General features: G+C 42.1%; 1 protein-coding gene across 1 annotated transcript; it reads left to right on the forward strand.

Annotated features, from left to right (window-relative positions):
* The first annotated feature begins 1088 nt into the window (after positions 1-1088).
* Positions 1089-23155, forward strand: brd4 (bromodomain containing 4). The gene is made up of 20 exons (XM_029436923.1): positions 1089-1585; positions 8981-9401; positions 10008-10145; positions 10236-10371; positions 10478-10818; positions 11166-11549; positions 11646-11774; positions 12656-12886; positions 12980-13242; positions 13612-13943; positions 14076-14171; positions 14259-14645; positions 15595-15683; positions 15718-16534; positions 16643-16749; positions 16846-16996; positions 17322-17449; positions 17643-17848; positions 19833-20145; positions 20332-23155. The coding sequence occupies exons 1-20, from the start codon at positions 1488-1490 to the stop codon at positions 20398-20400; spliced, it is 4836 nt and encodes a 1611-aa protein (XP_029292783.1). The 5' UTR covers positions 1089-1487; the 3' UTR covers positions 20401-23155.
* Positions 23156-23302: the final 147 nt, after the last annotated feature.

The raw sequence follows: 23302 nt of genomic DNA on the forward strand, positions 1-23302 counted from the left end.
AAAAGTATTTAAACTTTATCAGGGTCAAGACACAGCATTGCCAGGCAGGTTGGAGGATTCATGCAGAGTTAACAGGGTCTCTGTATGTCACAACTGTGTCTTGAAATTACATCTCGACTTGTCATTCCTGCCTGGCAATGAAGCTCACATATGTTATCATGATGCCGCATTTACTATCACTTCTGTATTTTGGTATTCTATATTATGGTACAAAAATGGTTACTTGGACTTAATTTAAAGTTTAAAAAATATATATTATTATTATTGTCATATCTATTGATAAGATCTGACTGAAAAAAGAGTTCTGTAGTACTGGTCACCGTGCTGTCATTAACGTCATTACTGGAGGCTGCTCTGCCACAGGAAGGCACAGTGGGTGGTCCCACACTTTAGCACTCTGATCTGATAACTTAAGTTTTCCTTCATGTTTCCAGCTTGATAGATTTAACCTTGTTTTGGTAACCCCAATCAAGGTGTCTATTTGAATTAAATGGGACTAGAGCCACTGGTTTTTCTGTGATTGCAGAGTTTGTATTATTGATGTGGCCCAATATCAGATGTTTTGTTTGCCTTCAAACAACTGTTGTACAGCCTATTTTGTATTAGAGTAGAGCCACAATATGAATATGAGTGGCGTATGGGGTGCAGATAAAAGAGCCCTTAAATTGGTGGGGGGAGGCATATACAAGATCACTATGAGGCAAGAGACTGAGTGGGGGTAGGGCATGATGCAATGGACTGAGGAAGGAAGACAGGAAGGGGGTGGGGTGTTAAAGGTAAGAGTGTGAGCGAGAGAGAGAGAGCGAGAGAGACAGAGAGGAGTGAGCAAGGACCTCAAGCTATTGATGGGAAAGAGGGGAGGGGTGGAATGAGCAAGCGCATAGGAGAGAGGGAGGTGTGTGTGGGCTGAGACTCCGCTGAATGAGAAAGCAGCAGAGCCATTTTTACTGTTGAGTAACTGCATGCTGCTCTGCCTGCGCTAGAGAGAGGGTGAGAGAGTGAGCTAGAGGAATAAAGTGCTCCTCCTGAATCTTATCGGAGCCCTCTCTCCCCTCTCTCGCTTTCTCCTTGCTTTCGGCTTGTGTCCATTTAAGTTGGGGAGGCCCTGGAGAGGACACACAATGGAGCGAAGAGCCTGTGGCAACTGGGCCGTTGTACTGCTGAGAGGGGGATGGGGTAGAGAGAGGACCGGTTCACACAGCTAACACAGCCTGCCGGCTGTAGGCTTCCACAGCCTTTCCTCCCCGCCTGGACCACTGTTTCCTGGCTGGGGCCTTTTTTGTGGAACAGCCACCCTCAAACTCCGCTTGGACTACACTAAGGATTACTCTCCGTGTTTTGTGGCATTTTGGGATACATACTGGAGCCTGAAGGAAAAAAATCCCTCCTGTGTTTTGGATGAGAGAAAAGGAAAAACAAACTTCTATATAATTCTTCTTGCCGTTTTTAGGTATTTGGTTTCTGTTTCTGTTTAGTGGAGTTCATAAATGGATTACAAGATGCATGCCAAGTCAAACGATTTGCTGGATTTTCAAAAACTGGACGCCCTTCTGGAAAAAATTGCACATTCAGTCTCTGTGAAAAGGTAATGTGATTCGGTGAGGTAGACTCTCCTACAAAGTTTTCAGACATTTAATAGAGTCACTGAAGTCTTAACAATGAGATATATATATATATATATATATATATATATATATATATATATATATATATATATATATATATATATATATATATATATATATATATATATATATATATATATATATACAAAATATTACCAATTGAAAACATGGTAAAAGAAATTGGCACGGTTAGTAATAGTTCTTGGGACTATAATGTGCACTTTTTCTAGTTTTACATGGTCATCACAACAATCCATTTTAGATTTGTTGTATTGAGAAAAGTATTGTTATCCAGATTTCAGCCAGAATCTGTGAATTTACCTCCTGGTGAGAGGGGGAGGGGAGGGGATTGGGGAGTACAGAGGAAGAAGGGGGTTGTGTGTGTGTGTGTGTGGCAGTTGTAGAAATGTGTCACGATTCCTAGTAAGGTTTGTCTTGCTCATCCTAACCAGCTGGAAGTTTAACCTGAAAGGGCTGCCACGAGTCTTGCCTTTTCCTGTTTATGACTCATGGTTAGTCTATTTGAGTCACTTTTGCTCATTCACTGACTCACACAGTAAGTGCTTCTTCTAATCAATACTAGGGGAACTTCTTTTAAATTTGCAAACTTGTGATGAATGATTGAAAACAATGAATCTTGTTAGATTTAATCATTTCAGGTTTAAACACCCATAAGACAAATGTAAACAAAGCTGTCCTGATTTGTCTGGCTGTTGTAACTGCAGTTTGTCTATAAACACACTCAAGCTGCACAGGCATGGGTGGTTACTATTGAACTGGTAATCATCCAAAAGTAGGATTTGGAACCAGCGAGAATAAAAATACAGTACACTTGCCAAAAAGTGGAGAGTTACCATAGAAACATTGGCAACATTTGTTTTTCTTGAAGCCAAGTTTCAGAAGTACTCGAAAAAAGTAGCAACAGACCAATTGCACATGATACAAGGTGGATAAAGAAAGTTAAACCTGTTACATACTTAATGTGTCTCGGAATATTATTGATGTATAATACTCATTTGGCAGTGCTGCATTTTGAGATCTGTGGGGAGCTTTTTATTATGCAGAGAGTAAATCATCTTGATACTGTTGTCCATGGTACTGTTTTGCGGGGAGTTTTCCAGCGGAGGATGTTTAGATCGAATCTTAACATTTCTGGTAATAGTAGGCTAATACTAATACCATTTCTTTTTTAAATAGACTAATCCTAGATTGGGACTTGGTGTCAGTAGAGAATTGATTTTGATTGCAGAAAGCAAGAAATTGCACTGGGACATCCTTAATTAGAAATGCAAGTTTTAATCTTTTCCTAACAGATCATCAGATACATTAATAATAAATCATAAAATTAAAAAAAAAAATTAATTTAAGCTTTTATTAAAATCAAATAATGTCACGCTTAAAATTCCTGCTCAGACTGTTTATTATTGATTTTTATTTTGGCAACATCCCAGCTTTATTGGAGAGCATAACAGGCCCTGACACACTGTGTCAACAGTCTGCCTTCGGTTGCCATTTGGTTGTCGTTGAAGGTCTGTGGCTGACCATTGCCCATGATTTTTTCGTGTGGCCGGTCCCATTGGCATTCATTGGCCCTTAGTGGCTGAATAAGCGGCAGACGCAGCTGGTAAGACAACTCTGACTGGCAAATCAATGATTGCACGCATTTAGTGCAGTCTCTTTTTTTACGGGTGTCTCTTATTTTCTTTGTACACAAGTTGGAAGACTAGATGCTGACAATGCCACTGCAAGCAAAATGCACCATTTACCATGGCCTTCCTGTCATGGAAAATGTGTGCCTTCTTTCCAGGTTCTGGTCGCAGTTGTTTATACGCTATGTGCTGAAAACCCTCTGGTAATTGATGTCCCAGGGATGCACGACAAGTATTGCAGCAACTTTGCATGTTGGTTTAGGCCTATATTTCCTAGATCGCTTACATTCCTAATGTTGATCAATCAATAATCATTTAATCTTGTACTAAGGCTTGTCTTATTTTTTGAACATCGCCTCCATCTTTGTTATTAGTCTTAATTTTTCAGCTTTTGCCTGTAATTACCTCATTGGTGTACTTCAGGAGAAAGTGTCTGTTGTTTTTACAAATAATGGCAATGACTAAGAGCCTCAATGGAATCATTTCATTGGTGTGCAATGACAGATAAGAGAAGCATTAGAGTGGCGATTCTCCCTGGAGATGGGTTGAATGTGGTTTTATGAAAGAGTGAAAATGCTGGTGAATAAGCAGGGAGTGGTGTTCTTGGCCTAGTCACTGGTCCCATTAATTATTTATTCCTTTGCTTTCAGGCAAAACACAGACCATCATTCTGACACTTAGTGAGGGTCTCAAGTGGAATCTGCAGGCCTACATTGTTGCCCAAAATCACCCCCCCACACTACCATACATGAATGATTAATAGTTTACTTTCATGAGGGATGCAGGCATCTAGCTATTACTTTTTTCTCCCCTTTCCAAGTAGGACAGTCACTGTGAAGCTGCAAATATGACCAGATTTCCTGGTGTGAGGTGTGTATCCCCCACCCCAGTAACCAGAGCCACTTCCTCTCCAGAAAACATTCCACAGCAGTCTGCAGTGATGTATGTTCAGGTCAAAGGTCAACTATTATTCCTGAGCTGAGAGCGATGTAAGACATGCCGCAACAGGAAGTGGACCTATTGATTGATCTCTCTTTTTTTTGAGTAGTGTACGTTTAAGTTGTGTAAGTTTTTATTAAGCTTGAATGTGACAAATACTTCTGAAATGTTGAATGTTAAGAATGTTCTAGACTCCACTGCCGTAGCTCCTCCACCCAAAAGTGCCCACTCCTGAGATGGTGCCTTCTTGGCAGCCATAATGTATTGGGGTTTTAAGTGTGCAGTTTCAAATATCAGTAATCACCCAAAGAGCATCATGCCTTGGTGTTGTCTTGCATTTACCTATACGTTGTGTCTATTGCTGAAACAATGATCAATTAAGTAAGTTGATTAACAGTAAATTAGCATAATCCTTAATGATTCTTGAGACTTAGTGGAAATGCAACCAGAATGCACAAAGGAGTTTGTTCCTATATTTGAGGCTTGTTCATCCCTGGGACTATTTGGGTGAAAGGGCCCAAATGACAGTTATGTCTGCAGTAGACTATCCTTAAGCAGATTCAGGCAGCTACTGGTAACCAGTGAAGGGAGCGGAGGAGCAGTGTAGTGTGGAAAAACTTGGTTAGGTTAAAGATCAGTCTGGCTGCTGCATTCTGGATGAGCTGAAGAGGTCGGATGGCCACATGTAGGCAGTCCAACAAGGAGGGAGTTGCCGTAGTCAAGGTGTGAGATACAAGAGACTGTTGCCTCTAACACTGTCTGTGAACTTCTGTTTTGTGTTTCAGTGAGGTATAACACGACACACAATATGTTTTCATTAGGATTAAGACGGTAATCGATGAGGCTTAGTGGATTCAGAAGAGAATAAAAGGTATTTCCTCTTAAGAGTTTCTCTCAAAACTAAATGTTACGTCTATAACTTCTGTTCTCTGAAGGAGAAGAACGAGATACAAGTCTTGGTTACCCCGCTGCACATCTGGGCTCTGTGAAGAGCGGCTATGGAACTGAGGGATAACGGTAGTGACAGGTGTATATATGTGAAGGCGGGGTCTCGCATACTTCATCTAGGGTTTAAGGATACATCGATTAGGATTGACATATCTTTGTCTTTATCTTAAGACCTTAAAATTATTAGTATCATTTTTAAATTCCCATGGCACGTCTGTCACCTTTTCCGTCCAAGCGCACCTCCTTCTTACAGAGCCCAGTAATACAATTCTCAAGTCATATTATAGTGTTTCTTGTCATATTTCTGTGAGTTGATATTAATGTAACTGACTGATTAATGGGCGTATAATATTGTCCATCACAGACCCCTGAAATGAATAGAATCGAAATCGTATAGTGGCAGACTAAGTGGCCCACAGACATGGGCTGTGATATTCCGTACTATATGTGTTAAAACGCCTGTACGGGAACTGGTATGTCTATTTCTCAAGTAAACTTTGAGAGATAGGCCTGAGTAAACAGGCCTCAGTTAGCCAAGTGCCATCATTAAGAATTTATTATTGTAGTAACACATGCTCTTGATGAAATGCACATGCTGCAAGGTGTGTAACCTGACAACTAAAACCTATCTCACATTTCATGATGTGGGATTGTCTTGCACCTCAATATTGTTCACAAATAGACTTTCCATGCATGAAAGACGGAAACAAAAACAAAACACGTGTGCAACATGAACATGCAGATCACAAATTTGATTAGTTGATAATTGGACTAGAGCTTTCATGTGTGTGTGTGTGTGTGTACAGCCGCACCACAAGTTAGACTGCCGGGAAGTCTGACAAATTGGAAAGCCTATCGCTGTGAGTGTACTTGTCGTTGATGTTAATGAGCTGTTGAAGACCATCTGGCAGTGTGTGTATAGATGATGAGAATTTGCTCTATGCAGCACTGGAGGCCAGCTGGACCAGGCTCATATTATGACTACCTTTTTTTACTCTGTCCTTGTGGAAGATTTCCTAATAGTGGCGGCTCTGAAGCTGTTAATGACATACTGTGTCTGTCTGGTGCCCTGAGCAATCAGAACTGTATCTGGCTGGTAAATGCTGTCTCACTTCAGACCGTCTGCTTCTTCTGGCTTTGATTCAGTTGCACCTTTGACATCTTCCATCCAGCTTGTGCCATTAAGTCAGCATCCTTCAAGATTTCATACACAACTATAGCAATAATAAGGGGATTACATCGGGAAGATTACAACCTCCCAATGGAGACCTCATAAAAGATACCAAGACAACTCGTTGAACCTTTTTCTTTTTTTGTTTAGGTGCAGTAATGTTTGGGAACAATAATTGGTGTCGGAGTATTATTAGCCTGTCTTTGTGCTTGTAGAAAGAAATGTTCCTGGAAATGACATGCTTGGCAAGTGGGAAAGACATTTTGAGTCGCCTGCTCTGTAACTGTATATATCTTTTGACAAATAGTGATCATTTGTCATAGTCCTGACAATGAAGGCTGGTGGAAATATCTCCATCTGAAATAAATGTAGCTGAAGCTGTCCAGTGCAATCTCTAAAACAAAGAGGGTACACATAGCATGTGGATGGAATACCTGCCTTGTAGCCGACAGCTTGTGATGTGTGCGCGGTGTTCACAGTGGTTTTCTATAAGACAGAAATGGCTGGTTAGGCTGTTGTTTTACTAAGGCTGATTAATCCAAATTATTGTAATTTCTTCAATCTCTTTGTAAAGCCAGTTCAACAAAGCGTTGAAATATTACAGTATTTTGTTCAGCAATGTTACCCAGCTTTAAAGTTGTGTTGTATTGAGCTGGAAAGGAGCCATGTACTCGATGTGCACATTTTAGCCTAGGACAAGTATTGTGCTTATTTATTTTAGTCCTATTTGTGAATTATTTGCTTCCAACCACAAAAGTACCACCTGTGTTGAACTGGTACTGTCTATTTTCATGTGTTGTCATTCAACATAGTCAGATTCTCCACAGAATGCCTCAGGGCTGCCATGGCAGCGATCATTTGGTGTGCAAACGGCTTCCTTCTTCTCAGAAAGTGACTCATCAAGAATAAGCTTAGGCATAGATATATATACTGTGGTGTGTATTTATCTTTAAGGCACTGTTGTTGGGGTGGATTTCAGTGCTGAGACTGGGAAACAAACTGGTTTGTAATAGAGGCCAGAATACGCAACCTTTATGATCAGTGCTTTTTCCTAGAACATTGTGGGTTCCCTAGTCTATTTTTAATCAAGCATTTCTCAATTATTCTTTAGCCTTGTTGTTGTCTTAACAGCCTGTGTATCTCTAATGTGATGTCCATGACTGCCTGTGAGAGGACATATTTTAGGACTGAGGGCTGCGTAGTGGTCCCCCAGCTGCCAGATGACGCTATTTCACGCTCACCCTCCACCCCTGTCCGCCCACATCTCTAAACACTCCCAGGACCTGAGACGGAGGAGGAAGACAAAGATCTACTCAAAGCACGCACGGATGCTAGAGCCACACTTAAACATCTGAGCTCTTCTGAATACAGTGCATTTGAACTTTAAAATGAATCAATATCAGTAGTAGAATGATGCCTCTTTGTTTTTTTATTAACTGAACATCATTTGTTTTTAACTGTTATTTGGACAAAACAAGATATTTGATGACTTGAAGTGGGACGAGCACCTCAATGTTTTCTTAATACTTTATAGATGAAAGAAATGGACCATTTCAAAATACTAATCACGATTTTTAGGTAGCAGTGTTTCCCACAGAGCAGGGCGCAGTCCCTCCTCACAGGGGGAGATGGTACAGTGAGTCCACGGCCTGGGTAGCGGCAAGGTCTGGGCTAGGGGTGTCGTAAAGCCCACCTTCACTCTGGGCCTTTTCAAGTCAACTTGGAACCGGTCGCGTTGCACCATCACAGAGGAAATGCGGCCCCAATTGTAGCTCTATTTGTACTTTACATGACTGCTATTGCTGCCATGATTACACTCAATCAGGAACATTGTTTCTCACTGTGTGCATTGGAGGCCTGACTTTCTTATCGGAACATAAAAGAAAGGAGAGATGAGCCCTCTGCCATGTTCATTATTATCTGTATAAGGACACCCCAGAGTGTATTGCCAAACTTACAGCAAGGGGAATACTAAAAAAAATAAACTAGTTTGTGCGTTGGGTTGTCTGACCACTTTAGATGCCAAAAGTGTTTATAGCTGCTTCGAACAGCCGCACTCAACAGGTGGTGTGAAAAAACGACCATCATAGAGGGGCAGGACGCAATGAACCTTTTAAATAAAGGATAACAGTCCCTGTTTCACTAGGTTGTACATGAAACAGGCCAGAAGTAGTTGTGTAAAGAAAGAAAAAATAGAACTTGAGTTGAGTTCAAACATTGTTTGCTTTCTCACCTCTGCACACTTTGTCATTTGTTGCGTGAAATTGGTGCGATTGTCGTTGCTACAGCTGGATGGTAGGTTTGTAATCTCAGAAAATCTCACATGTTACTGTATAGCAGTATATGGTATTTTATTATTATTAGTTATAATGACCCAGAATTGAATAACAGAATTGTAAACCTGATTAAAAAAAAAATGTTATGTAACTAAAACATGTTCATTTACATATTAGCAGCACTATAGCATATAATGTCCTATGATTATTAACAATTAACATACTGTGCATAATGAGATCTACTTAAGATGTGTTGAGTCATGATGCCATTAACATTTTGTTATGACTGTAACTGACAAAATAAAGTGATATTTTATTGACGACTGTTCATAAATATACTAATGGCAGTATGCTTTTTTTTCCTCTCTCCAGAGAGTCCAGCGAGGAGTGCAATGGGATCAGCGGTGCTCTGTCAGTGGAGTCTGTGCCGGGGCCAAGACTGAACTGGTGTCCTGCCAACACCACTACCCCTGCCCCTGCAGCTCCAGCTCCTGCTCCGGGGCCCGAGCCCGCGCCCATTCCTGTTAGAATGGGAGACGGCCTGGATACAGCGCAGATGTCGGGCAGCAGCAGCAGCAGCAGCAGCAGCAGTAGCAGCAGCAGCAGCAGCAGCCAGGGGCAGGCCCAGCAAATGGGCAACCCCCAACCCCCAGAGTACATCAATCCCAACAGGCCAAAGCGCCAGACCAATCAGCTGCAGTACCTGCTCAAGGTGGTGGTGAAGGCCCTGTGGAAGCACCAGTTTGCCTGGCCCTTTCACATACCAGTGGATGCGAACAAACTTAACCTGCCTGTGAGTACTACCTTTGTCTCTGTTTGTATGCTGCCACATGCCTCTAAACTTTCATGGACACTTTCATTAGGGCATCACTAAGGTTAGTTCAGACTGTGCACGCACTGTTTTACTCATGCATGTCTGTTCAAGACTGTGACCAGTTCACACTGGAATCTGATATTGGCCACAAAAATAATGTAAGCAGCCGAACAAAAAATATTTGATCTCAGCAACAAATCCGAATTGACCTCAAAGTCTTGCAGTGTGAACTTAGCCATAATTGCCTCCAGGTTGTCTGCATCTACACATTCCAGCTGATCTATATGATTTATGTTTGTTACTGTGCAAAACACAAGTTCACCCCTCTCCGTATTGATAAAGATTTATGTTGATAAAGATGTTTACAGATGGTATGCGTTACAGAATAATGGGTGAAATCCAAAGTGATCCAAAACTTCAGTTAATATAATTGACGGTAAAAGAATATTGCTGAAGAAATTGCAAAATGAGATATTTATTTATTTTTATAAAGTTATTCTAAAAGCTAACTTCAAATTGAATCACAGCAGCTTCATCATGTCTGTATGTCACATGGCGTTTCTTAATTATGTTTGAACTTTTCAGGACTACTACACAATAATCAAAATTCCTATGGACATGGGAACAATCAAGAAAAGGCTTGAGAACAGTTACTACTGGAATGCCCAAGAATGTATCCAAGACTTCAACACAATGTTTACCAACTGTTACATATACAACAAGGTAACATATTTGTACACTGGAGCCTTTGTTAACATAAAGTGCCAAAGATTCTGATATGCTTCCACTAAGAGTGTTTGTCTCCCCCTGCAGCCTGGAGATGACATCGTCTTAATGGCTGAGGCTCTAGAGAAGGTTTTCCTCCAAAGGGTCACAGAAATGCCTCAGGAAGAAACTGAGATTGTTGTCATGACAGGGAAGGGACGTGGCAGAGGCCGAAGAGAAGGAGGTATGTGGTTCTCCGCCTTACACTATCTTTTGCTATCAACACATGTTTTTGGAGCTGGCCTCTGTGAAACGGTATATTTATCCAAATGTCTTGTTCTTTCATCAAGGTCTGAACTTGAAACCAGGGGCCATCATTGATTCTTCGTCCACGACTCCTCTAACGCGTGGTCTGTCAAACCTCTCAGCAGCACCGCAGACCAGAGGACCAGTGCAGGGCCCGCCTTCACTACCTCCCCAGCCTTTAATGCAGGCCCTGCCGTCCCACGTGCCCCCAACCTTACCCATCCATGCGCCACAGCTTGGTGCACCCTACTCCCTGGGCCAATCAGACTGTGTCCCTCAAGTTCCCATCATGACTTCTGTGCCTCCCCCTGCTCAGACCTCTCTTCCCCCAGCATCCATCCAGAGCACTGCACCCATGCTGCAGAACCCAATAACAATGACCAAAGTGAGTTGACACACAGAACTATGCTTGGGCAGGTGGGCACATTTTTGACCATTCTTGGGAACATTAGACAGGTTTGGTCAAAGTTGCAATAGACACGTGTTTTGTTTTAACTCATCATTATTACGTTAATGCACAACATACAGAATAATGACATCGTCAGCATTTAGATTGGTACCATTTAAGCCTCACTTAAGTAAGCAATTCTGTCTGCCACTGGGTAAGGCCTCCAGGGAAAATATAGGCTGGATTTACGGCACAAAGGATAGCTTTTTTTTTTTTTCACGGTAGCTATGTGCAGTTGCTATTTGCATAATTTATCTGCTCTCTTTGTATTCACTTCTATCTAGATAAGAAAGAGCCAGAAAAGGAAAGCTGACACTACAACGCCCACAGCAAATGACCAACTGAGTGAGTCTTCACCAGCTGAGTCCAAATCTGGGAAGACATTACCCAGGCGAGAGAGTACCCGGCCTACAAAACTGATAAAGAAGGATGCTCCAGACTCCCAGCATCACATAGGCATGGGGATGGGACTGAGTGGACCAAGTGGAGGTCATAGCCCAAAACCCCAGGATCAGCTGGGATACTGTGCAAGTCTGGTTAGGGATATGCTGTCCAAGAAGCACACTGCTTATGCCTGGCCATTCTACAAACCTGTTGATGTGGCTGCACTGGGACTACACGATTATCACGATATCATCAAATATCCAATGGACCTCAGCAGCATCAAGGTGTGTTAAAGACGACAGTTTGTCATCGGTACCATAAGATATTAGATAGAGATTATTTGTGGCATGGCAAGTAATTTATATTCTTGTGATTAATAGTTCAAGCTGGAGAACCGGCAATACCGAGAACCCCAGGAGTTTGCTGCAGACGTACGATTAATGTTTTCCAACTGCTACAAATATAATCCACCAGACCACGAGGTGGTAGCCATGGCACGCAAGCTGCAGGTAAATATAGTCTAACATGTAGGTAAAAAAGGACAGGCATTCATCAATAAATAGAATTGTGAGAATTGTGATATATATATATATATATATATATATATATATATATATATATATATATATGTATATATTATATATTTTATATATATATATATGTGTGTATATAATATATATTATATATATATATGTATATATATTATATATTATATATTATTATATATCTATTGTGTGTGTGTTGTGTGTTGTGTTTGTGTGTCTGTTGTCTGTATCTGTCTGCTGTATGTATGTATGTCTTATCTATCCTACTATATCTCTCTATTTCTCTTATCCTCTCTCTATCTCGTTCTTCCTATTCTGTCTCTCTTTGTCTGTGTGTGGTGTTGGGGGAGTATATCTTCTCTCTCTGGGGTCTCTCTCTCTCCTCTCTCTCTCTCTCTCTCTCCTCTCTCTACTCTCTCTATCTCCTCTCCTCCTATATCTCTCTCCTCTGTCTGTTTATTTCTCTATATATCTGTATTATATTAATATAATATCTCTCTCTCTCTGTATTGTGTGTATATAAATGTATGATTGCACTACATTATCCAATGAATTAACTAGAGAAAAGTGAGCAACGATTAAAGCATGTTGCTGTTTACGTTTGCTAGAAATATGTATATTGTATACAACATTTGCTTAGAATGTTTAAGAAGGAAATTAATTTATTGTTCACAGAACACATACTTTTGCCAGGATGCTATCTCAGCACAGGTTTTTACATATTTTATTTGGCCATGCCCAGTCTATCACATCTCACAAATTCCTGTCTAATGTTTGGTGTTGTGGTTTTTTGAGTCTCTTCCTACAAACATAACTTGGCTTGTTTGTTTCTTTTCATTTTATAGGATGTCTTTGAGATGCGCTTTGCCAAGATGCCAGATGAACCTGATATCAAGCCTCTGGTTCCTGCCCCAGCTCCTACACTTCACCATCCTGCACCCGTTAAGCCCCAGCCTCCTTTGGTCCACGTCGCCTCGTCTTCGGACAGCTCCAGTGACTCGTCTTCTGAGTCTGAGTCTTCCACGGATGACTCAGAAGAGGAGAGAGCCCAGAGGTTGGCAGAGCTCCAGGAACAGGTCAGTGACCAGAGTAGATTCAAGGTGCTGGCACATTTGTTGTCCAGTCTTTGTTACCCTTTTGTTGAGAACGGGTCTCTTCTCTTGATACAGTTGAAGGCTGTCCACGAGCAGCTGGCTGCCTTGTCCCAACCACAAGCCAGCAAACCAAAGAGAAAAGAAAAGGAAAAGGAAAAGAAGGAGAAGGAGAAGGAGAAAGAGAAGGAGAAGGAGAAGAAAAAAGAAAAGCATAAGAAGAAAGGACATTCGTCTGGGCTTGTTGATGACATCCAGGATGCAACACCTGTTCCTCATCACTCTAAGAAGAACAAGACCAGTAACAACAACAAAGAGGTTGCACCCAAGAAAAAATCTAGGTTGGTAATAGTTTCTTTAGCCATTAGCTTGTCATTGCAACATGTAGTATCGGCCTTACACAATTTTAAATCCCCCTTCCTGTTATCCCTTTATCGTTTCACTGTGTAATTGTGGCCATGGTTGAGAGTAAATCCTGAAGGCACAGGTCATCTGAGGACACAGGAAGTGCTTTTCTTGTAAATAAATGTTATCTTTTACAATGCATATTTCTTTATGATTGGTAGTGTCTGTTTCACCTGTAGTTGTTCAAATGTGTCTGTTTTTAGTTGTAAAGCTTTTTGAGCTGTGTTTTTAGAAAGTTGCTTTTATAAATAAAGGCTTGTTAGTGTTAAATATTGATACATTACACAATTTTGTTTTGCCTCTAGTAAAAAGGAAGGGATGAAAAGCAATCATCCCTCCAACCTGCTGCCGCTTTCCAGCCTGGAAGACGATCTGGGGGCCTCTGGGTCTTCAGCTACAGGGGAAAAGGGCAAGCCTATGACGTACGAGGAGAAGCGGCAACTAAGCTTGGACATCAACAAGCTTCCTGGTGACAAGCTTGGCCGTGTAGTGCATATCATCCAGTCCAGAGAGCCTTCACTCAAAAACTCAAACCCTGATGAGATCGAGATTGACTTTGAGACGCTAAAGCCTTCCACTCTCCGTGAGCTGGAGAGATATGTCTCTTCCTGCCTTCGCAAGAAGAAAAAGTTTCCAGGTAAGCCACTCTAGGAACCCAGCTAGGGGAGTTGGTCACTGTGTAAACACCTGAGTGTGTGTGTGTGTGTGATTCTCTTCTTTAGTTACATTTGATGCTTTATTGAAAATGCATGAACACATTGCCTTGCAGTTGAGAAGCCTGTGGAGTCTATGGCTACCTCCAAAAAGACTGGATCCTCTTCAGAGAGCAGCGGCTCCAGCACAGACAGCGAAGCTGAGGGGACAGGTGACTTACTGCAAAATTGACAATTCAAATGCCCATTATCAAATATTGCAAACTAAGTGCTTCATCTTTATTTCACTTTCTTTCCAGGACTAATAAAGCATCAGAAGAAGAAGGGCCAGTCTGTGAAGGAGGGGAAAAAGACACATCCTCATGTACACATTCAGAGTGGCCCTGCTCAAACTGGTCTTCATTCCCAAATTGCAGGCCTTCAGTCCAACATTCAGATGAAGCAGCAGCATCAGCCATCTCCTGCAGGCTTCATTGCTCCCCCTGTAGCTGCTCTGGAGTCTTCCCAATTACTGGAGACTAGCTTTGAGTCCCTGCCTCCTTTCGGCCAGCCCCTCATGCATCTGTCCCACCACACAGGAAACTCCTCCTCACCTGCACCTCCACACCTCAATGCTCATTCTGCTGGGCCAGTGTCCCCTGAGACCCACCCCTTCCTCAACCAGCATCCCGTCCTCACTTCTCCAGGTAAGGCCGTATGCAGGCTGATGATGCACTGTTGACAGTTCTAATACTGATCGTGCTTAGATCTTTATTGTTTCTGTAGATGTAACTGCAATCCCTCCGAGAAACATGGATCTTACAAAGTCAACCAGTTCCCATTCAGTTTTAAAAATTAAAACACGCTACGTCTACATAAATAGCCAAATAAATATTAAATGGAACATTAGAATTGAAATGATCAACCAATATTTCAGATTATTTTTTGGGCTTTTTTTGTTTTTAATCGAGAGCACAGCCGAAGAGGGAGCAACATGCAGCAAAGGACAGGGTGTCTGACAGGAACCCGGGCGTTATGTGTGGTTCACAATTTAATATTGGTTGATAATCAATATTAATTGTGAACCACACATTACAAACTGTCAATCTACGATCTTACTCCAACCAACAACTTTGCTTTTGAATTTAGGAGAGCAAGCAGATGGAGAATGGAGATTTCTTACAGTGCACTTTGGTTTTCATTTAACCTACAATAACCTAAACTTTCCATTAATCTGACGTCATGCTTTTCTCTCAGAAGAACAAATCCCACCTCATTCCTAGAATATACTCAACATTTATTTTTCATACATCATTAAACTTTTACATAGGGTTGCCTTTTATTTTAGATTTTCACCATTTGTTGCTGTTCAGAAAATCTGTTATTCTCCTGCAGTAGTATCTGTAATACACCATTACACCAGTACTTATTGTCAGCTGCATTTTACAGTTTTATAAATGTCTGTTTATTTAGTTCCCTCAAAATAACTGTAAAATGCATGTACACCTTTTGCAAATTAAACTGATTTTTTAAGTAAACATGTGAATGATCTCAATCACAAAAGATATCTCCTGGAGAAGATAGTTTTGTGATGACACATTTGTATTTATTATATGCTTTGTTTTTCTTCCCTTTCCTGGAATTGTGCAACCTTAGCCTTGCACATTTCCATGCCTCAGCAGCCTTCCCGACCTAGTCACAAGGCAGCGCCTCTTCATCCCAAACCCCCTCAGCAGCAACCAGGCGCTTCCTCAACAGCCACCAACCCTTCAGCAGCAGCAGCCGCCAAACCTTCAGCAGCAGCAGCAGCAGCAGCAGCAGCAGCAGCAGCAGCAGCAGCAGCAGCAGCAGCAGCAGCAGCAGCAACAGCAGCAGCAGCAGCAGCAGCAGCAACAACAACAACAACTACTACTGCAACAGCAGCAGCAGCAGCAGCAGCAACAGCAACAGCAGCAGCAGCAGCTCCAGCCCCAGTCAGCAGCAGCAGCAGCAGCACCACCACCACCACAGCACCAGCTTTCCTCTCAGATCCTCCACCCTCCTCAGCCTCTGCACCAACGGCCCATGTCCCCTCCAACACTCACACCCCAGGGCTTGCTGTCTTCACAGCCTCCCCAGATGCTGCTGGAGGATGATGAAGAGCCAGGGTCTACAACGCCTCTGAACCAAGTACAATTATACCTGCAGCAGTTCCAGCAGGCCCGTCAGCCCCAGCAGTCCATGCAGTCGCTTCAGGCGCAGGCTCGTCAGCAGCAGCAACAACAACAACAACAACCAGGACAGATCTCTCTCCTGCAGTCTGTCCAGGGGCAGTCTCAACTCTCCTCTCAGACCACACTGCCTCCTCCCCAGCTCACTATTCAGTCCCAGACTCAACCAGCCCCATCACATCAGGCCCCGCCCCAACAGATGCCTCTTCACCAGGCTCGCCACATGCAACACTCGCAGCCACAACTGAACTACCAGCAGGGTCCTGGTCTAGCTGGTCAGTCCCAGGGATCACAACACAAGGTATCCATGCCCACCAACAAAGCACAGCAGATCATCCAGCAGCAGCCCTCCCCTCGGCCAGCCAAGGCTGAGCCTTACAACGCGGGTGAGTGTGAGAAGATAAGACAAAAATGTATTGGATAACTGGTTGTAGAACCAAAAACTGATGAATTGTGTTGGATGAAGTTTTTATGCCACTCCCTTCTGTTAACAGGTCACATGAGGGACAACCCATCACCTCTCATGATGCATTCTCCGCAACTTCCTCCGTTTCCACCTGTGTCTCACCAGTCCCCACCTCACAATATGCAGCCTAAAAAGGTGAGAGACCTTTTTTTTAGATAACGTTAGTGCAGGCCTTATGTTATATCTCCACATGCCTGTATTTGACTCTGACTCCATTTGCTTGTCTTGCAGCAGAGGGGCCCTGGGAGCCATGGTGGTGTAAAGGAGGAGAAACTTCCTCCATCACCAGTGATGAGAGGAGAGCCATTTAACCCTGCAATGAGACCAGACCATCACAAACATCCTGATAACAAGCCTTCTCAACTGGGCCATGGCCAACAGAGTGAGTACTGTGGCTTGAGATGCACCGATTGCAATTTTCTTGGTCAATTAAACATTTTTTTAAGTCTGACCTGCCGATTTTTAAGATTGTATTTCTTTCGAAGAACTATCATTGACAGCATACACAAACATTTTTGTAACTTCTCTTTAATGGAAAATTCAATTCAATGTATATCAGACATATGAGACTGGTCAGCCGGTCACAGCCAATCAGTTGACAACCAGCCCATTTCGACTGGTGGCCGATCAATTGGTGCAGCTCTAGTTAAAATGCACAAAACAAAGAATCTGCACAAGATATTGACACTATGCTTGTGTGTGTGCAGATGTGAAGTCCATGGATAGTTTGCGACCTGTCATCCGCTCCTCCTCTGAGTCCAGTGGACCGCCCTCCTCTCTACAAGACAAGGATAAGTTCAAGCAGGAGTCCAAGACACCCATTGCCCCCAAAAAGGTGTGTGTGTGTGTGTGTGTGTGTGTGTGTGTGTGTGTGTGTGTGTGTGTGTGTGTGTAATAATCACTTTTCATCTTATACACGTCTTTCAGTTCTTGGTGTATGAACTTTATGGTATTGCATCTTGCAAGGTTTATGATCATGATTAATAGTTAATGTGTTTTGTCTTCCTGTCTCCGTCTGCGTTTCTCAGGATGTGAAACTGAAGAATATGGGCTCGTGGGCCAGCCTGGCCCAAAAGTCCACATCTACACCGTTATCTGCAGTCAAGTCATCGAGTGACAGTTTTGAGCAGTTCCGTCGAGCTGCTCGGGAGAAAGAGGAGAGGGAGAAAGCCCTGAAGGCCCAAGCCGAGCAGGTGGAGAAAGACAGACTACGCAGAGAGCAGGACAAGCTACGGTAAGGGCTGCAATGTTTACCTCCTTAAAGTGTTTGAGGAGATGCTCCTGTCTTTAATTAAATGTATAGTAGCTCCACAAAGCTAGCTCAGAGAAAATATTAAAGAATGTTGAATATGTCTGTTTACAACAATTTAACAATTTTAAATTGAGCGGCTCAAGTTTTGAAAATGTGAAACCTGAGAGGACTTGTCACCTCTACTGGCAGGAAGGGCTGTCATTTAAACACACACCAGCATGAGTCATTAAAACTATAAAGTCGAGAGGCTGACACACTTTGTTGCTCCATGTTCAGGTATTTACAGATTGAGCAAAGCTTCAAAATGGCCTCAACCGCATTAAGAAGTTTAATATTGTCTGGTTGATGCAAACACCATCAACAATGTACAGATGGCAACATTTAAAACACAGGTGCAGTAATAACTTAATGATAACAATGCACTCGGGTTGCAAATGTATTTGAGAGGGTTGCCTGATGATGAATAAGACAGGAGGAACTCTGTGGAGGGATATGTTATGCCCTCTAGTGGACATATTGTAGGACCACCACAGCCACTGTGAATCCAGGGTAACGAAGGACTGCAGGAGGGATTTCAGATGTCAACATTTGAACCAGAAACTTAACTACCATATACTATACTTTACTATACTATACTTTACTATACTTTACTATATTATACTATAATATACTTTACTGTATCGATACTGGACGAGACGGGACGAGACGGGCCGAGACGAGACGAGAACGAGACGGGACGAGACGGGACGAGACGAGACGGGACGAGGCGCGACGGGACGAGACGGGACGAGACGAGACGGGACGAGACGAGACGGGACGAGACGGGACGAGACGAGACGGGACGAGACGGAGACGGACTAGACGGGACGAGACGAGACGGACGGGACGAGGCGAGACTATGACGGACGTAGACGGACGAGACGACACGAGACGAGACGTGACGAGACGAGACGGGACGAGACGGGACGCGAGGGGACGAGACGTGACGAGACGGGACGAGACGAGACGAGACGGGACTAGACGGACGAGACGAGACGGGAGACGTGACGAGACGAGAGGGACAGACGAGACGAGAGAGGGGTACGGAGGGACGAGACGAGACGAACGGACTACGGAAGAGACGTGACGAGACGGACGAGGCGGACGATAACGAGACTGACGGACGGACTAGACTGACTGACTATACGAGACGTTACGAGACGAGACGTACGAGACGGACGGGACTAGACGTACGAGACGACGAGACGGGACTAACGATACTTTACTATACTTTACAACTTTACTATACTTACTATACTTACTATACTAGTACTATACTTTACTATACTTTTACTATACTATACTTTACTATACTATATATACTTTACTATACTAACTATACTTTACTATCTATATTTACTATACTTTACTATACTTTATATACTATACTTTACTACTAGAGCTTCAACGATTGGTTTTGACTAATCGATAAGACATCACCCTGAACTCTTTTTATAGGCCACAGATGGTCAAACTATGTGTAACCATTGAACCCCACAATAACGAACCTCATGTACAGTACCTGGTTAAATAGCTGAGGCTTAAATCACCTTTTATTTTATAAAGAGTATTTTTATGCTACACAAGACAAGATTTTAATACTAAAGTAATATCATATGTAAAGCCGGGTTGCAAAATAAATGTGTATTTCATTGCCGATAACTGACAACAACTCAACAACAACTCAGTTCTGTGGTGCATTAAAGAATAGTGAGACCTACTTCTTTTCCCTCTAATATCAGTTTAGAAACCAGCTAGCGGTTTCCTTTATCTAACACATCTCTGTATCCATGTTTTAAAGTGTTTGAAGTTTTAAAGCCATTTTTGCTGTGACACATCAAGGACGAAACCTCATGTGAACCCCGACAGCAATGTGAGAAGTATTTGATTTCATCTGGTGTGAATTATTGGCCTGAATGTTTTCCAGAGGGCGAGATGAAGAGGATATCATGGAGCCAACCAGAAGGGTGCACGAGGAGCCGCGCAGGCGTCTGGAGCAGCAACACAGTCAAGCTCCTTCGCAACAACAACAACAGCAACAGCAGCAGCAGCAACAACAGCAGCAACAACAACAACAACAACAGCAACAACAGCCGCAGCAACAGCAGGAGCCCCAGCCAGCTGCCATTCAGCAGCCTCCTCAACCCCCCACACCGCCTCAGCCCGCTGCACAGAACCCACTCGACCAACAGAGGGAGCTTGCACGCCGCCGAGAGCAGGAGAGGAGGAGGCGAGAAGCGGTGAGAGTTTAATATAATGCCTATTATAACGCGTAATATAAAAGATAGTGAATTGTCAAAGATGTGCACCCTAGATTAAGAGCTCCAACAAGAAATAAGTCATTAGAATTTGTAGCTGTAAGAGTAATTTTCCAGAAGTTTGAGGAGTAAAGAATTTAAATGCTGAATTTTTCTTTCTCCCTCCAGATGGCAGCAACTATTGACATGAATTTCCAAAGTGACTTAATGGCTATCTTTGAGGAGAACTTGTTTTGAGGCGAGGAGCAACTGAAACGTAACTGCAAAAAAACAAAAAAAAACAAAAAAACTTTCATAATGTAAAGAGAGAGAAGATTTGGCGACCACGCACCACAGAGGACACTGACTGTATGTCGATGTGATGGGCCCTCAGAGAGCGAGTAGAAATGCTGGACGGGCGCTCACAGCTCGCTTTGCCTCTGTGGACACATGGGGATCGTCTCATTGTTCTGGATGTCACATCCTGGGAATTTGGCATTGCCTGCCTGATATAACAGGAGAAAGAGGACCCCTGTTGGCACAGTTGCCTTCGTCACTTGCTTCTTACAGCGTGCGTGGGCGCAATAAATCGCAAGAGTAAAGACATCCTAATAACTATGAAAATGCTCTGATAATGTACTGACAGACTGTGCAGATGTGTTTTGAAACTGCCAGATGTCTGGGGTGGTGAAGAAGACTGGTCTTTTATGTTCTGTTTTGTTTCGATTGTTGTAAGTGAACAAATGAAATGGTTGGCGGGGCAACTTCCATACTGTAAATCATGTATATTTCTCAGCAGAGAAGGTACAGTTTGCCTTACACCTCTTTCCTAAACAGACCATTAGGTTCTGCACACGTGTGGACAAACCAATAACATTTACAACCAGGAGTAGGAGCCGTGCAGACCTTTTTTCATCATCTAGTATCTACTGTAAAGAAGTATTTTCTTATATTACAATAACTGTTTATTTTGGATCTTTCTTTTTTCCCTCTTTGAATCGTCATACCTTCACACTCCGCCACCTCTTGTCTATGCCAAACAACCCATTATCTTTTATGCTAAATTACTTGTCCTAAAACATGGTAGGTAGCTAGTGACAAAAAAAAATAACCTGAATATATGCATTTATCATAGTTCCAGCAAGTATTTATCCAAGACAGAATCAGTTGACGTTTTCATCCTGCCTTGTATTTTTAATTTTAAGCTACACTTAGCAGTAAAGGGGAAAGGTCCGGCTGTTTCTGAGCTTCAGTTGGAATATGATTTCACTACAAGTGTCGCACCATTCTTTGTATTACACTTTGAGACATAATGTTGGAAATGTGGATATCATTGGCCTGTTTGCAACAGTCACACTACTGGATCAGTTTAGAAATTAGAAGAGGAGCCCCTTGCTGTTCTCTCTGTGTGATGATCTTAGTTCACGGTTTGGATCATGTCAAATGTCAACAGGCAGAGTGCTCGAGGCAGGAAGGGGACAATCAGGGGAATAAAACACACTCAACACTTTTCTGTAGCGGTTACTTGAATCAGGATTAGTAGAAAATAAAATGGCTGGAAGGAGCCCCCAGTTATTTTTTTGCATCAAATGGTCTTCTAATTCACTGAGGGGCACACTGGACAAAATGAAAAGACAAACAAAAGTTTAGAAACTCTGAAAAAACAGTTATGATTTATATCTTCGTTCTTGTTCGATAATAGTGGATGTGAGTTATAATTCTGTTCTTGGAGACATTGTTTGGACCAGGGATGGGTTGAAATCTGAATGCATCTCGTCCTCTTCACGTCTCTTATGGTGTTTTTCTCCAGTGCCTGTATTGTATTGCAATTCTCGTTGGCTTATATTACACTTCAAGGGGGTTTAGAAAGGGGGCAGGTCAGGACTGGGTGGTGTAATATTTGAACGGGGAGGGAGATTTTTGAGAGTTTGTGTAAAAAAAAAAAAAAAAGTTTTTTTTTTAAAAGACAAAAAAAAGGAAAAGACAGCGTTTTATATTTTACCCGTTGTCAATATTCGGGTTTTAAATTTAGTTTTAGCTGGACTTCTATGAGTGTACACTTCTGAAAACTACTTTCTCATTTTGTTTAATCAGCAGATTTTAGATAGATATGTTTCAGCGTTGCCACACTAGAGTTTGAGTCTGGTCTGTGAGTGTGACTGTGTAAATTTGGACGGCTGTGTGTTTGTGTGTTTTTGTTTTTGTCCGATTTTTTAAAAAGTGTGTGCTGCAGGAGGCATGTTCCCCGATGTAGATAAGCATTCTATTGATGAGGAGAATAAACAGATAAAAAGTACTTCAGGAGAACTTGTTTCTGTGCTTAAGTCACCTTTTTAATTTCTATGAAGTCCACCATATATGAATATAGAATTTTTATTATTAGACTGGTTTTGAAAAGGGTAAAAAAAAAAACTTCATTCCTTTTTTAGCCTTTTTTTTTTCCTTTTCACAATAACTGTTGGACATAATGTGCCATGAGTTCTACAGAGAATGTGCTGACCCGCAGCTCAGCCCAGAGTTTGCTTTATTCAGGTATTTTATTTTGTGTTACAATTGTTCTGTTTTTTGGGGGGTTTTGTTCAAACATTTTCCTCGATTTATTGTTTGGTATGCGAGTGGTCTATCGAGGTCTTTGATTCAGTCTGTTATGATCATTGAATAAACTCATCTCTTTTATAGAAAATAAAAAAATAAACTAAATTCTATCTCTTTTTTTTAATGTAATATGCCTCTTGGAACTGGTATGTCACTCACTCATTCTTATTTAGCAGATCTACAAGAGGGAAAATTGTTTGTCATTGTTAGGCCAGTTTTAGTTTTCCAATTGCTTGAAGATTGGCTTTGTTTTAGTACAAAGACACCAACTCCTGTGAGTTGAAAAAACCATCATCGGCCCCATTCCTCTACAGAGAGCAGGGCAGATAATGTAAATGTTGCACTGTTGGAACCAATATGTACAACTTATTGTTACTGTCATAACTAAATAAATGATCATTTTATTCTCTTGTGATCACCAAGACTACAATTTCGTATTCTCTTATTGAGGAATAATACAGACATTTAGATTGATCGTTGTTAATCTTTATGATTTTCAAAGTCATTTTTCAACAATTAACCTGCAATAAATGTTTTGTCCACCTTTTATTTACATTCTTGGACC

The sequence above is a fragment of the Cottoperca gobio genome, chromosome 8 (genome assembly GCF_900634415.1).
Source record: "Cottoperca gobio chromosome 8, fCotGob3.1, whole genome shotgun sequence".
Taxonomy (NCBI): Eukaryota; Metazoa; Chordata; class Actinopteri; order Perciformes; family Bovichtidae; genus Cottoperca; species Cottoperca gobio.